At 49.1% G+C, this 17359-nt stretch overlaps 1 protein-coding gene across 1 annotated transcript in view; it reads right to left on the bottom strand.

Moving 5' to 3' along the window:
• Positions 1 to 13010: 13010 nt before the first annotated feature.
• EIF2B3 (eukaryotic translation initiation factor 2B subunit gamma) overlaps positions 13011 to 17359 on the bottom strand; it is a gene marked incomplete in the record, with an annotated part of 35051 nt that continues 30702 nt past the window's right edge. The window contains 1 exon segment of the mRNA XM_073591503.1: positions 13011 to 13138. Coding sequence (XP_073447604.1) covers positions 13086 to 13138 — 53 coding nt within the window.

Raw genomic sequence — 17359 nt, 5'->3', positions numbered from 1 at the left:
TATTGGGGTTGGGGGTGAATATTAGTGTTGGGGGTGAATATTAGGGATGGGGGTGAATATTGGGGTTGGGGGTGAATATTGGGGTTGGGGGTTAATATTAGTGTTGGGGGTGAATATTAGTGTTGGGGGTGAATATTGGGGTTGGGGGTGAATATTAGTGTTGGGGGTGAATATTAGGGTAAGGGGTTAATATTAGTGTTGGGGGTGAATATTAGTGTTGGGGGTGAATATTGGGGTTGGGGATGAATATTAATGTAAGGGGTGAATATTAGTGTTGGGGGTGAATATTAATGTAAGGGGTGAATATTAGTGTTGGGAGTGAATATTAGTGTTGGGGGTGAATATTAGTGTTGGGGGTGAATATTAGTGTTGGGGGTTAATATTAGTGTTGGGGGTTAATATTAGTGTTGGGGGTGAATATTAATGTAAGGGGTGAATATTAGTGTTAGGGGTTAATATTAGTGTTGGGGGTGAATATTAGTGTTGGGAGTGAATATTAGTGTTGGGGGTTAATATTAGGGTAAGGGGTTAATATTAGTGTTGGGGGTGAATATTAATGTTGGGGGTGAATATTAGTGTAAGGGGTGAATATTAGTGTTGGGGGTGAATATTAATGTTGGGGGTGAATATTAGTGTAAGGGGTGAATATTAGTGTTGGGGGTGAATATTAGTGTTGGGGGTGAATATTAGTGTAAGGGGTGAATATTAGTGTTGGGGGTGAATATTAGTGTTGGGGGTGAATATTAGTGTTGGGGGTGAATATTAGTGTAAGGGGTGAATATTAGTGTTGGGGGTGAATATTAGTGTTGGGGGTTCGTTTTTTTTAATGTATTGTTTTGATTTATTTTCATGTAATTATTGCTTTTGAGTGGAATAAGTGCTGAAGAATTTGGGATAAATCCCTCGAGTTGAGCGTTTCAAGGCATTTCTATGGAACAAAAACACTTTTAAATGCTCCAATCTGCGGAATGCGACTTCCAGGACTTTTTCATGCGTTTTGTAGAGGAGATGAGATCCGTCTCCATAGAGAAGAATTGAATTTTTCTCCTCCTGTGTTTTGAAGCTTCCAGCCACTGAAGGGCGACCTGACAGACGCAGGTTTTGTTGTTCTTTAGAGGATTGGGTGTGGATGGCGATTATCTGAGCCGCTCGTTCGATGCGTTTTGGTGCATTGCTAGTGACTTCAATGGGCCGCCCAATGCAGTAAAATGTAAACAATAAAATATCCTGCGTTGTTCTCTGACAACAAAGAGATGGAGAGACGCATTTATAATGTGGGGAAGCTGGAGACATGCGTCTTGGTTTGCTGTAATGCGACCATGCAGGAGCGGCGGGGTGCGTGCGTTTCCATGCGTTGTGTGAAGGGCAGCCTATTCATTTCTATGCGGGAGGAACAGACAGACGGCAAAATCTCTGAACCTTCCGCAAAATTGCTGAACTGCATGGTGCCGCCGCACATGAAAACGCATGCGCTAGCAGATGATTGGGGTTGCCATGCAGGCTCGGTTCCCTATGCATGTTGGGAATCACGTGCTGTACCGACACGCATAGAAACGCACAGGCATGTCATATGTCGGGTTCACCCCATACATGCGTCACCTGACATTCACGTGTTTCCATGCGTTTTTTGCACGTTGTGGCTTGTATTTCATTGGACTGTCCTCCCTGCAGGAAAGAAATCTCCAACCCTTCTTAAAAATCGCACCGCCTCCTGCAGTTTGACACACACAAGAACACATGCGTTTGCAGATGCATGGCAGTGCCATTAGGAATTAGCCTGCTAGACGGCAGTGCGTTTCTGTGCGTTTCTGTGCGTTTCTGTGCGTATACCAAAGTAAGACGTCACTCAGACAGACCCGGTGCTCCAGAAATGTTTGTAAACGTGTGTGGCCTCAGCCACGCCCCCGATGCATAAGGCCACGCCCCCCAGGTTAGGGGAGGGTCAATGCCAAAGGAAACAATGTATGTGTGAGCGCAGAGGTGCGTTTTTTGTAGTGGTAAGCACGTGCGTTGTTATGCATTTCCTTTGTGAATTGACATGCGTTATTGATGCACATTGGCGCAATTTTCACATGTTTGGATTTGGAGCGGGCGGCCATTGATCGACGATTTTTATTACCTGTCGCCAACACATCAGAACCATGTTGTGTGCGTTTTTATGCGTTGCTGTTGACTTTTAAAGGGCCTTCCAAATCGCTAAAATGCCCCCCAAAAAAGGGAAACGTATTTTTTAAAACTCACCACAACGCATGGATGTGAGCGGACTCCATTATTAATATACAGGAAGTGGACATTGCAGCAAGTTGGAACATTTCCATTGGCCTTAAGGATTCAGTCACAATACAAATCGCACCAATGTGTGCTTCTTGTGCGTTTATGTGCTCTGCAATACGGCACGCATGTCAGAGAGAGCGGACATTGATGCATGACAAGGCACCCGCCAAACGCACATTACAGACGCATGACCCTCAGAGCGTTCCATTCACACAGCGATTTATCAATGTCACCTTCCCAACGCGTTTCTGAATTCCAGATTGGATGGCCGAGGATTGTTCACAGAATTTTGTATGTGTTGCCATTGACGACTACGAGCTTCCCAACCCCCATCTCTTCCGAAACCGGACCGGAGATTATTCTTATTTTATAGACACACAATAGTGGAAATGACCCCCTAAACCCCCTCCCCCACCCCCTGACTCTAGTATATAACCCTAAGGACCCCTTTCACACTGAGGCCGTTTTCAGGCGTTTTAGCGCTAGAAATATTCTCTAATTAACGCCTTAAAACCGCCTCCAATTCATTTCAGTGACTTTTCACATGCGGGGGGGGTGGTTGATGGCTCTTTCTTGCGGGACGGGAAAAAAAGTCCTGCAAGCATCATTTTTAAGGCGGTGCGGGATCCGTGTATTCACCCCTCCCCCATCATCCCTGTCCATTGGAATGAATGGGCAGCACAACTGAAGCACCTGAAAAGCGATTCAGCAGTGCCGCAACACGGGCGCTTTTAACCCTTTATTCACCTGCTAGCGGGGGGTTAAAATTGTTCCGTGCTAGCGACCAAAAATCGCCCCTAAAACAAGCGGTGCTCTATGTGGAACAGCCCCAGTGTGAAAGGGGTCTGACCCTATCATGTGACCTTAACATGTGACCCTATCATGTGACCCTATCATGTGACCTTAACATGTGACCCTAACATGTGACCCTAACATGTGACCTTAACATGTGACCTTAATATGTGACCTTAACATGTGACCCTATCATGTGACCTTAACATGTGACCCTATCATGTGACCTTAACATGTGACCCTAACATGTGACCCTATCATGTGACCTTGGACCCCTGAGGCTGGGCTCACTGGCTGCGGATCGCTCTGCATTCTCCATCTCAGTCTTTTCCTGAAATGCAGACAAAGACGCTCTGCAGTCGCCCCGGAGATTCCATGGAGAGCTCCACATACCGAGCCGCTCACATCCCATCCGGACTGAAGGCTCCTGACCTACTTTCATGCGACTTGAGTGCCAGAGAAGTTGCACTTCATGAACCGATAAAAAAAGGCAAAACACAATAAAAACGCATAAAAAACGCATCACTTGTTGCAGGTCGATTGAAGTTTGTTACACACAAAACGCAATCTGTGGGAAAAAGTCCCCGCCCCCTTCCAGAGCATACCCCGAAATGAATTGATCCATCGGGGACCCTGCTGAATGGACTGCAGAGCATTTCTTCAAAACGCACTAAAAATCCATCGCTGTGATCCAAAACCAGAAATGTATTCACAGCTTATCGATCATTAGATGGGGCGGCCGCATTCCTTTTCTTTTGTAGACTTTATTCTCTCTGCTGTCACCTTGTGATCTGGTCAGTAACTCACCTCCTGTATTAGAGCACCCCTCCCCCCGCACTCCGGAGGAAGGGGCACAGGGGGCAGCAGCATTGTCAGTCTGGGGGGATGAGAGTGTTGGATGGATTAGCAGATTTAGATACACTAACACATTGAAGCCGATCTCCAGATCACACTTTATAATCCGTTACAGGAACCGTTTTGTACCTTTGGGGATAAAGATTTTCCATCAACAATAAAAGCTGATGATTGTAAGCACCCCTGTCAGTGGTAAATGGTTTATCACATCCCTCTAACTGCTACATCTGCAGGACAGCTTGTTCTTTTGAAAACCAACAGACTTGCTGGCTGGATCACCAGGTGAAAGTAGAAGAAAGTCTAAAAAAGAAAATGAATGCAGCCGTCACATCAAATGATCGGAGAAATCTTTGCTTCTGGGTTTAGCGATCGAATTAAAGGGGCGCTCAGAAAAGAACAATGAAATGACTCAGTAAAGTGACAGTGCGGTTTGTCCTCCGGCGGGGGGCGGAATAAACATCAGGGGTGTCAGGAAGAGCCGACCTCGGACCGCGCCGAAGCTGATTTTCCACTGCCGATCGATCGGCATCCCCGGAAGATGTAGACAGCCAGGCCTGGAGAATGAAATGCCAAACAAACGCCGAGAGGTGTGAGGGTCGGAGGAGGGGGTTCACTAACTTTTGGTGCGGGATGCTCTGCGGTGCTGCGAACTGATGCGGTTTAGTCGCAGAGATTTGATGACATCATTCTGTGTATTTCACGCTGGTGTGGGGGGGGGGGACACGCCTCTGCAAGAATGGCATCGCAGTAATGTCGAGCGCATCGCCGTTCATTGTGAACGCAGCGCAGATCTGACGCACATGCATGGCAGCGCATTGGTGACACACTACCGCGAATTACACAAGTGCTGCATTGGAAAAAATACTAAAACAGTGCGATTCTCTGTATTGTGAAATTGAATGTGCCGCACAAGAACGCATGACGCAACGCGCTGGGGGGTCCATCCTACAAAAGAACTCACCTCCAATATAAAAAAACATTTGGGAATGTCTCAAGCATTTGTCATGAATAACCTCCATATTGTGTCCGCCATGTTTGTTTCCTGTGATCAGCAGCTCCATCTAGTGGTCACATCGCACTATATTCCCCTATTGAGGAGTTTTCTGGACACTAGATGGAGCTGCTGATCACCGGAGGATTATTTCTATCTTCCAATGGTAATTTGTTTATAAATAGACCTCGTGATGTATCTGTAATCCACGCCCCTTTTCTGTTGGGCTTTGCTGATTGGGTGCTTGGAATGGATACAGAAGAGACAAATGTCACTCTAGGATTTTGTTACTTTGTTTCCTCCTGAGGAAGTAGACTGCTGGTCCAAGAAACGCGTAGACTTGTCTCATCAATTCCTCCTCCATGATTGGCTGAATGAATACAGAGAATGTTCTGGACCAGAAATGAATTATGGGAAGTATGATATGTAGGATGGGGGAGGGGAGGAGTCCCCCACATTGGTGAATACGTCACACAGACATTGGATCACATGTTTCTGGCTCATTCACAGATAAGCGTGTAAAATCCTGGGCAGAACTGCGCAATTCTACCTGCGACTCCAGAATCCCAACAAAACGCAGAACATGCAGCAGGTGTCGCCGCAGTCTGCTGTGTGCTGTACACTGTGTGCGGTCTGCTGTGTGCTGTACGCTGTGTGCGGTCTGCTGTGTGCTGTACGCTATGTGCGGTCTGCTGTGTGCGGTCTGCTGTGTGCTGTACACTGTGTGCGGTCTGCTGTGTGCTGTACACTGTGTGCGGTCTGCTGTGTGCTGTACGCTGTGTGCGGTCTGCTGTGTGCTGTACACTATGTGCGGTCTGCTGTGTGCTGTACGCTGTGTGCGGTCTGCTGTGTGCTGTACGCTGTGTGCGGTCTGCTGTGTGCGGTCTGCTGTGTGCTGTACGCTGTGTGCGGTCTGCTGTGTGCTGTACGCTGTGTGCGGTCTGCTGTGTGCTGTACGCTGTGTGCGGTCTGCTGTGTGCTGTACGCTGTGTGCGGTCTGCTGTGTGCTGTACGCTGTGTGCGGTCTGCTGTGTGCTGTACGCTGTGTGCGGTCTGCTGTGTGCGGTCTGCTGTGTGCTGTACACTGTGTGCGGTCTGCTGTGTGCTGTACACTGTGTGCTGTCTGCTGTGTGCTGTACGCTGTGTGCGGTCTGCTGTGTGCTGTACGCTGTGTGCGGTCTGCTGTGTGCTGTACACTGTGTGCGGTCTGCTGTGTGCTGTACACTGTGTGCTGTACGCTGTGTGCGGTCTGCTGTGTGCTGTACGCTGTGTGCGGTCCACTGTGTGTGGTCTGCTGTGTGCTGTACACTGTGTGCTGTACACTGTGTGCTGTACGCTGTGTGCTGTACGCTGTGTGCGGTCTGCTGTGTTCTGTACGCTGTGTGCGGTCCACTGTGTGTGGTCTGCTGTGTGCTGTACGCTGTGTGCGGTCTGCTGTGTGCGGTCTGCTGTGTGCTGTACGCTGTGTGCGGTCCGCTGTCTGTGGTACACTGTGTGAGCTGTGGGTGCCGCCTCCACACAGTGGTGTAGCGGGCGGCACAGTGGTGGAGTGGGTGGTGTAATGGGCGGCACAGTGGTGTAGTGGGTGGTGTAGTGGGCGGCACAGTGGTGTAGTCGGTGGTGTAGTGGGCGGCACAGTGGTGTAGTGGGTGGTGTAGTGGGCGGCACAGTGGTGTAGTGGGCGGCACAGTGGTGTAGTGGGCGGTGTAGTGGGGCGGCACAGTGGTGTAGTGGGCGGCACAGTGGTGTAGTGGGCGGCACAGTGGTGTAGTGGGCAGCACAGTGGTGTAGCGGGGGGCACAGTGGTGTAGCGGGGGGCACAGTGGTGTAGTGGATAGCACAGTGGTGTAGTGGGCGGCACAGTGGTGTAGTGGGCGGCACAGTGGTGTAGTGGGCGGCACAGTGGTGTAGCGGGGGGCACAGTGGTGTAGCGGATAGCACAGTGGTGTAGTGGGCGGCACAGTGGTGTAGTGGGCAGCACAGTGGTGTAGCGGGGGGCACAGTGGTGTAGCGGGGGGCACAGTGGTGTAGTGGATAGCACAGTGGTGTAGTGGGCAGCACTCTCGCCTAGCAGTAAGAAGGGTCGCTGGTTCAAATCCCAACCACGACACCATCTGCATGGAGTCTGCATGTTCTCCCTGTGTCGGTGTCGGGTTCTCCGGGTTCCTCCCACACTACGAAGACCTGCTGGTAGATTCATTGGCTTGGCTGTATATGGATGTGAATTGGGGCCCTTGGATTGTGGGGCTCCTCGAGGGTCGATCGGTCAGTTTGCTGTGTGATGTATATGTGGAGCGCTATAGAAGTACCTACACAATGTACGGGGGTGGGGACGATTGTAGCCACGCCCCCTCTCTATCTCACTATGTAACTTTGTATTCTCTGGACGCGGCGATGTGAATGAGCCCCGATTTTTTTTTTTGTACATTTTTACTGTTTTATAATAAATGGAATAAAGATCATTTTTCTGTCCAGATCTGATACAAATATTAGAATCCCGTTTTCTCGGGCGCCATCTTTTCCACGCCTCTACATTCGCACTTCAGCGTCTTCTTTCGAGTTTTTTTGCTCGTTTTTTAGAGCATTTTAATCGTTGTGCCTTTATTTCAGCCAATGGGAAGGGAGTGTTTGGAAGGGAGTGTTTGGAAGGAGGAGAGGCTCATAAAGGGCGATTTCAGACGCACCTTATTAACCCTTCCCCCGGTTCTGGTGCTTTTTTGATCCGGTGCAGGAAAAACGCAGCGTGAATTACATTTTCTTCTGGAAATGACGGCACCGGTGTGAACGATGTCATCAGAAAACATGTAATGGACTTTTTTTTTTTGATGCAGAAGAAAAGCGCATGCACGTGGCGTGAAGAGGTCCTGATAGGAAAATACGATCGTTCTGTTTCCGTGGTGCCACTTCAATGCGACTCGAGGGCCACAGAGTGTAAAGTTGCATCAAAATCGCAAAACGCACTGCAAAGTATCCATCTGAATCTGCAGAGATGTGAACGGGGCGATGATGTCGGTTCTGAGCGCCGTTTTCACCGCAGAGCTCATTTATTGGATCGACGTTCTCATCGAACGTTTCACTCAATGCGTCTATTCTATAAATGGGGGGGGCTGCGTTTTGTAGTCGTTGAATCATGGCGGATGTGGTCGCCGGCTCGGAGAGTGACAGCGCCTGACACTGTGCGGGGGAGGGGGGGACCCCTGAACCCCCCAATTGTCCCCCCCCCCCCCCGTGGAGCACCCCTCTGCCAGTCCCCGGGGGGTCCGGCCACCCACCCTGCACCCAGGTAACGAGGATGGAAGCTGCGATAATGAAGGACGTATCTATATAGAGAAGTGAAGAATTAGCGCCCCTCTCCTCCTGTGTTCCCAACTCGCTGGGTGGTCTCCCTCCTCCCGCCTCACACACTGATTACACTGTCAATGGCCGCAGGAAGTGGGGGAGGGGGAGAGAGGTGAGTGCCGCCTGTTTAACTGGCTCCTGTTCTGCGATTATTAATAGAAGAAATCCTTCCAGCATTCATGGGGCCCGGAGACTGGGGGGTAAAATCTCCAGTTTGGCTTCACTGGAAATAATGCAGAAAATTTGAAGTTTCTGATTCTCTATCACTGCAAAGTGGGGAAGAAATGGCCGCTGACCCCGGGGGGGAGGGGGTGAGGACCGGTTCTGTGGGGTCCCTATACACAATCCCCCGCTCTGTACTGCCCCCCATAGACAGCAATCAGGGGGTGCGATCCAATCCCTGACCGTCTGCCCAACCCCCAACGCATAACCGTGTGCAGCCGCATCTCCCAATCATCGTCTATGGGGGGCAGTACAGAGCAACTACGTTATGTCAGAGGATGAGCCCCCCCCACTCCATCCGGGTGTAAAACACCAATGTTGGGGGTTATTATTCCCTCCACTGACACCAATGTTGGGGGTTATTATTACCTCCACTGACACCAATGTTGGGGGTTATTATTACATCCACTGACACCAATGTTGGGGGTTATTATTCCCTCCACTGACACCAATGTTGGGGGTTATTATTACCTCCACTGACACCAATGTTGGGGGTTATTATTCCCTCCGCTGACACCAATGTTGGGGGTTATTATTCCCTCCGCTGACACCAATGTTGGGGGTTATTATTCCCTCCACTGACACCAATGTTGGGGGTTATTATTCCCTCCACTGACACCAATGTTGGGGGTTATTATTCCCTCCACTGACACCAATATTGGGGGTTATTATTGTGTCCACTGACACCAATGTTGGGGGTTATTATTCCCTCCACTGACATCAATGTTGGGGGTTATTATTCCCTCCACTGACACCAATGTTGGGGGTTATTATTACCTCCACTGACATCAATGTTGGAGGTTATTATTCCCTCCGCTGACACCAATGTTGGGGGTTATTATTACCTCCGCTGACACCAATGTTGGGGGTTATTATTGTGTCCACTGACACCAATGCTGGGGGTTATTATTACCTCCACTGACATCAATGTTGGGGGTTATTATTCCCTCCGCTGACACCAATGTTGGGGGTTATTATTCCCTCCACTGACACCAATGTTGGGGGTTATTATTACTCCACTGACACCAATGTTGGGGGTTATTATTACCTCCACTGACACCAATGTTGGGGGTTATTATTCCCTCCGCTGACACCAATGTTGGGGGTTATTATTCCCTCCACTGACACCAATGTTGGGGGTTATTATTCCCTCCACTGACACCAATGTTGGGGGTTATTATTACCTCCGCTGACACCAATGTTGGGGGTTATTATTACCTCCACTGACACCAATGCTGGGGGTTATTATTACCTCCACTGACACCAATGTTGGGGGTTATTATTACCTCCGCTGACACCAATGTTGGGGGTTATTATTACCTCCGCTGACACCAATGTTGGGGGTTATTATTACCTCCACTGACACCAATGCTGGGGGTTATTATTACCTCCGCTGACACCAATGTTGGGGGTTATTATTGTGTCCACTGACACCAATGCTGGGGGTTATTATTACCTCCACTGACATCAATGTTGGGGGTTATTATTACCTCCACTGACACCAATGCTGGGGGTTATTATTGTGTCCACTGACACCAATGTTGGGGGTTATTATTACCTCCGCTGACACCAATGTTGGGGGTTATTATTACCTCCACTGACATCAATGTTGGGGGTTATTATTACCTCCGCTGACACCAATGTTGGGGGTTATTATTACCTCCGCTGACACCAATGTTGGGGGTTATTATTACCTCCACTGACACCAATGTTGGGGGTTATTATTGTGTCCACTGACACCAATGCTGGGGGTTATTATTACCTCCACTGACACCAATGTTGGGGGTTATTATTACCTCCACTGACACCAATGCTGGGGGTTATTATTGTGTCCACTGACACCAATGCTGGGGGTTATTATTACCTCCACTGACACCAATGTTGGGGGTTATTATTACCTCCACTGACACCAATGTTGGGGGTTATTATTGTGTCCACTGACACCAATGCTGGGGGTTATTATTACCTCCACTGACACCAATGTTGGGGGTTATTATTACCTCCACTGACACCAATGTTGGGGGTTATTATTACCTCCACTGACATCAATGTTGGGGGTTATTATTGTGTCCACTGACACCAATGTTGGGGGTTATTATTCCTTCCACTGACACCAATGTTGGGGGTTATTATTCCCTCCACTGACACCAATGTTGGGGGTTATTATTCCCTCCACTGACACCAATGTTGGGGGTTATTATTCCCTCCACTGACACCAATGTTGGGGGTTATTATTGTGTCCACTGACACCAATGTTGGGGGTTATTATTGTGTCCACTGACACCAATGCTGGGGGTTATTATTGTGTCCACTGACACCAATGTTGGGGGTTATTATTACCTCCACTGACATCAATGTTGGGGGTTATTATTCCCTCCACTGACACCAATGTTGGGGGTTATTATTACCTCCGCTGACACCAATGTTGGGGGTTATTATTACCTCCGCTGACACCAATGCTGGGGGTTATTATTACCTCCACTGACATCAATGTTGGGGGTTATTATTGTGTCCACTGACACCAATGTTGGGGGTTATTATTACCTCCGCTGACACCAATGTTGGGGGTTATTATTACCTCCACTGACATCAATGTTGGGGGTTATTATTCCCTCCACTGACACCAATGTTGGGGGTTATTATTACCTCCGCTGACACCAATGTTGGGGGTTATTATTACCTCCGCTGACACCAATGTTGGGGGTTATTATTACCTCCACTGACACCAATGTTGGGGGTTATTATTACCTCCACTGACACCAATGCTGGGGGTTATTATTGTGTCCACTGACACCAATGTTGGGGGTTATTATTGTGTCCACTGACACCAATGTTGGGGGTTATTATTACCTCCGCTGACACCAATGTTGGGGGTTATTATTACCTCCACTGACATCAATGTTGGGGGTTATTATTCCCTCCACTGACACCAATGTTGGGGGTTATTATTACCTCCGCTGACACCAATGTTGGGGGTTATTATTACCTCCGCTGACACCAATGTTGGGGGTTATTATTACCTCCACTGACACCAATGTTGGGGGTTATTATTACCTCCACTGACACCAATGTTGGGGGTTATTATTACCTCCACTGACACCAATGCTGGGGGTTATTATTGTGTCCACTGACACCAATGTTGGGGGTTATTATTGTGTCCACTGACACCAATGTTGGGGGTTATTATTACCTCCACTGACATCAATGTTGGGGGTTATTATTACCTCCACTGACATCAATGTTGGGGGTTATTATTCCCTCCACTGACACCAATGTTGGGGGTTATTATTCCCTCCACTGACACCAATGTTGGGGGTTATTATTGTGTCCACTGACACCAATGTTGGGGGTTATTATTGTGTCCACTGACACCAATGCTGGGGGTTATTATTGTGTCCACTGACACCAATGTTGGGGGTTATTATTACCTCCACTGACATCAATGTTGGGGGTTATTATTCCCTCCACTGACACCAATGTTGGGGGTTATTATTACCTCCGCTGACACCAATGTTGGGGGTTATTATTACCTCCGCTGACACCAATGCTGGGGGTTATTATTACCTCCACTGACATCAATGTTGGGGGTTATTATTGTGTCCACTGACACCAATGTTGGGGGTTATTATTACCTCCGCTGACACCAATGTTGGGGGTTATTATTGTGTCCACTGACACCAATGTTGGGGGTTATTATTACCTCCACTGACATCAATGTTGGGGGTTATTATTCCCTCCACTGACACCAATGTTGGGGGTTATTATTACCTCCGCTGACACCAATGTTGGGGGTTATTATTACCTCCGCTGACACCAATGTTGGGGGTTATTATTACCTCCACTGACACCAATGTTGGGGGTTATTATTACCTCCACTGACACCAATGCTGGGGGTTATTATTGTGTCCACTGACACCAATGTTGGGGGTTATTATTCCCTCCACTGACATCAATGTTGGGGGTTATTATTACCTCCACTGACATCAATGTTGGGGGTTATTATTCCCTCCACTGACACCAATGTTGGGGGTTATTATTACCTCCGCTGACACCAATGTTGGGGGTTATTATTACCTCCGCTGACACCAATGTTGGGGGTTATTATTACCTCCACTGACACCAATGTTGGGGGTTATTATTACCTCCACTGACACCAATGTTGGGGGTTATTATTGTGTCCACTGACACCAATGTTGGGGGTTATTATTACCTCCGCTGACACCAATGAGACGTCTGAATTTTTGGGGCGCTGTCATACATTACCGTCCTTTCACTTTACATGAGGCGCCCCAATAAACACTCTCTGTCATTCTGCATCCTCTGGGAATGTTGGGGACACTTGGAGGTCACCGCCGGTCTCCACCAATGACACGCGAGTACACGGCCGCCATCTTGGGAAGAATGGAAGTAACGCATCATTTATAAAGCTTCCCTATGATGAGGATCTTTATTTCCAGCCATGTGACTCGTCTGAAAATACCCGCCCTTCCCCCACACACACCGACCTCATATCAGCCAATCATACAAAGTGACACCATAAGATACAAATCTTTTATTGTCATATAAATAAATCGGCTCCGGGGACAGACGGGGAACGTGACGCTTCTTCCCGCTAAATCTCCATCAATTGTTCATTTCCTACGATGATTTCATTGACGCGTTTTGCTGCAGAGAAAACACAGAGATCAGATGAATACAGCGAATCGCGTACGTCACTGACACCGCCATGTCTGCAGTATACAGATGTATGTGACTGTGGGGGAGGGGACATTAGAGTGTAAGCTCCTCTGTATAGAGACTGATGTGACTGTGGGGGAGGGGACATTAGAGTGTAAGCTCCTCTGTACAGAGACTGATGTGACTGTGGGGGAGGGGACATTAGAGTGTAAGCTCCTCTGTATAGAGACTGATGTGACTGTGGGGGGAGGGGACATTAGAGTGTAAGCTCCTCTGTATAGAGACTGATGTGACTGTGGGGGAGGGGACATTAGAGTGTAAGCTCCTCTGTATAGAGACTGATGTGACTGTGGGGGGAGGGGACATTAGAGTGTAAGCTCCTCTGTACAGAGACTGATGTGATTGTGGGGGGAGGAGACATTAGAGTGTAAGCTCCTCTGTATAGAGACTGATGTGACTGTGGGGGAGGGGACATTAGAGTGTAAGCTCCTCTGTATAGAGACTGATGTGACTGTGGGGGAGGGGACATTAGAGTGTAAGCTCCTCTGTATAGAGACTGATGTGACTGTGGGGGAGGGGACATTAGAGTGTAAGCTCCTCTGTATAGAGACTGATGTGACTGTGGGGGAGGGGACATTAGAGTGTAAGCTCCTCTGTATAGAGACTGATGTGACTGTGGGGGAGGGGACATTAGAGTGTAAGCTCCTCTGTACAGAGACTGATGTGACTGTGGGGGGAGGGGACATTAGAGTGTAAGCTCCTCTGTATAGAGACTGATGTGACTGTGGGGGGAGGGGACATTAGAGTGTAAGCTCCTCTGTATAGAGACTGATGTGACTGTGGGGGAGGGGACATTAGAGTGTAAGCTCCTCTGTATAGAGACTGATGTGACTGTGGGGGAGGGGACATTAGAGTGTAAGCTCCTCTGTACAGAGACTGATGTGATTGGCTCAGTGATCTCTGTACAGCACTGTGGTATATGTCAGAGATATATAAATGACAGAAGGTGTCAGCGGGGAATGGTTGGTAGACGGGTGACCTCGAGGCATTTACAGATGAGGTGCGATGTTTGTACACGGTGGGTGGTCTCGGCTGCTGGTGGTAAATGTCTGTATAGAATACGAAGTTTCCGATTCGCCACCCAGAGACTCCCATGAATGCCACGCAAATAGCGAGTGCCACAGCCGAGCTTCATGTAAATACTCGCCGGGATATTGTAATCATCTCCAGCATTGTGTCAACACAGCGATCCCGGAGCTGGAGGACCACCTCGGAGGACTCAACAATGTGTGCCGGGGGGTCACATCCTCCAATCTACAGGTGTGAGGGGGAGCCGGCAGATCACATCTCTGACATCCCACCTACAGACTGTCCCTGGGTATGGTAATGATCGACTATATTCGATTATAAGACCCCCCCTCCCCCCCACCGGGATAATTCTACTGCTTTGTGGTGATGGAGTCCTGAGCTCATTCCCACATCAGAGGCTCATAGGAGCTTACAGTCTAATGTCCCCTCCCCCACAGTCACATCAGTCTCTATACAGAGGAGCTTACAGTCTAATGTCCCGTCCCCCCACAGTCACATCAGTCTCTGTACAGAGGAGCTTACACTCTAATGTCCCCTCCCCCCACAGTCACATCAGTCTCTATACAGAGGAGCTTACACTCTAATGTCCCCTCCCCCCACAGTCACATCAGTCTCTATACAGAGGAGCTTACACTCTAATGTCCCCTCCCCCACAGTCACATCAGTCTCTGTACAGAGGAGCTTACACTCTAATGTCCCCTCCCCCCACAGTCACATCAGTCTCTGTACAGAGGAGCTTACACTCTAATGTCCCCTCCCCCCACAGTCACATCAGTCTCTATACAGAGGAGCTTACAGTCTAATGTCCCCTCCCCTCCACAGTCACATCAGTCTCTATACAGAGGAGCTTACACTCTAATGTCCCCTCCCCCACAGTCACATCAGTCTCTGTACAGAGGAGCTTACACCTCTAATGTCCCTCCCCCCCACAGTCACATCAGTCTCTGTACAGAGAGGAGCTTACACTCTAATGTCCCTCCTCCCCACAGTCACATCAGTCTCTATACAGAGGAGCTTACACTCTAATGTCCCCTCGCCCCACAGTCACATCAGTCTCTGTACAGAGGAGCTTACACTCTATGTCCCCTCCCCCCACAGTCACATCAGTCTCTATACAGAGGAGCTTACACTCTATGTCCCCTCCCCCCACAGTCACATCAGTCTCTATACAGAGGAGCTTACACTCTAATGTCCCCTCCCCCACAGTCACATCAGTCTCGGTACAGGAGGAGCTTACACTCTAATGTCCCCCTCCCCCCACAGTCACATCAGTCTCTATACAGAGGAGCTTTACACTCTAATGTCCCCTCCCCCACAGTCACATCAGTCTCTATACAGAGGAGCTTACACTCTAATTCCCCTCCCCCCACAGTCACATCAGTCTCTGTACAGAGGAGCTTACACTCTAATGTCCCCTCCCCCCACAGTCACATCAGTCTCTGTACAGAGGAGCTTACACTCTAATGTCCCCTCCCCCCCACAGTCACATCAGTCTCTATACAGAGGAGCTTACACTCTAATGTCCCTCCCCACAGTCACATCAGTCTCTATCAGAGGAGCTTACACTCTAATGTCCCCTCCCCACAGTCACATCAGTCTCTGTACAGAGGAGCTTACACTCTAATGTCCCCTCCCCCACACAGTCACATCAGTCTCTGTACAGAGGAGCTTACACTCTAATGTCCCCATCCCCCACACAGTCCACATCAGTCTCTGTACAGAGGAGCTTACACTCTAATGTCCCCTCCCCCCACAGTCACATCAGTCTCTATACAGAGGAGCTTACACTCTAATGTCCCCTCCCCCCACAGTCACATCAGTCTCTGTACAGAGGAGCTTACACTCTAATGTCCCCTCCCCCACAGTCACATCAGTCTCTATACAGAGGAGCTTACACTCTAATGTCCCCCTCCCCCCACAGTCACATCAGTCTCTATACAGAGGAGCTTACACTCTAATGTCCCTCCCCCCACAGTCACATCAGTCTCTGTACAAGAGGAGCTTACACTCTAATGTCCCCTCCCCCACAGGCACATCAGTCTCTGTACAGAGGAGCTTACACTCTAATGTCCCCGTCCCCCACAGTCACATCAGTCTCTGTACAGAGGAGCTTACACTCTAATGTCCCCTCCCCCACAGTCACATCAGTCTCTGTACAGAGGAGCTTACACTCTAATGTCCCCTCCCCCCCCAGTCACATCAGTCTCTATACAGAGGAGCTTACACTCTAAAGGTCCCCTCCCCCCCACAGTCACATCAGTCTCTATACAGAGGAGCTTACACTCTAATGTCCCCCCCCCCCCCACAGTCACATCAGTCTCTATACAGAGGAGCTTACACTCTAATGTCCCCTCCCCCCACAGTCACATCAGTCTCTATACAGAGGAGGCTTACACTCTAATGTCCCCCTCCCCCCACAGTCACATCAGTCTCTATACAGAGGAGCTTACACTCTAATGTCCCCTCCCCCCACAGTCACATCAGTCTCTATACAGAGGAGCTTACACTCTAATGTCCCCTCCCCCACAGTCACATCAGTCTCTGTACAGAGGAGCTTACACTCTAATGTCCCCTCCCCCCACAGTCACATCAGTCTCTGTACAGAGGAGCTTACACTCTAATGTCGCCCTCCCCCACAGTCATATCAGTCTCTATACAGAGGAGCTTACACTCTAATGTCCCCTCCCCCCACAGTCACATCAGTCTCTATACAGAGGAGCTTACACTCTAATGTCCCCTCCCCCACAGTCACATCAGTCTCTATACAGAGGAGCTTACACTCTAATGTCCCCTCCCCCACAGTCACATCAGTCTCTATACAGAGGAGCTTACACTCTAATGTCCCTCCCCCCACAGTCACATCAGTCTCTATACAGAGGAGCTTACACTCTAATGTCCCCCTCCCCCACAGTCACATCAGTCTCTATACAGAGGAGGCTTACACTCTAATGTCCCCTCCCCCACAGTCACATCAGTCTCTATACAGAGGAGCTTACACTCTAATGTCCCCTCCCCCCACAGTCACATCAGTCTCTGTACAGAGGAGCTTACACTCTAATGTCCCCTCCCCCCACAGTCACATCAATCTCTATACAGAGGAGCTTACACTCTAATGTCCCC

Source organism: Aquarana catesbeiana, linkage group LG07 (genome assembly GCF_042186555.1).
Source record: "Aquarana catesbeiana isolate 2022-GZ linkage group LG07, ASM4218655v1, whole genome shotgun sequence".
Taxonomy (NCBI): domain Eukaryota; kingdom Metazoa; phylum Chordata; class Amphibia; order Anura; family Ranidae; genus Aquarana; species Aquarana catesbeiana.
This window is presented reverse-complemented; position numbering and strand designations above follow the sequence as displayed.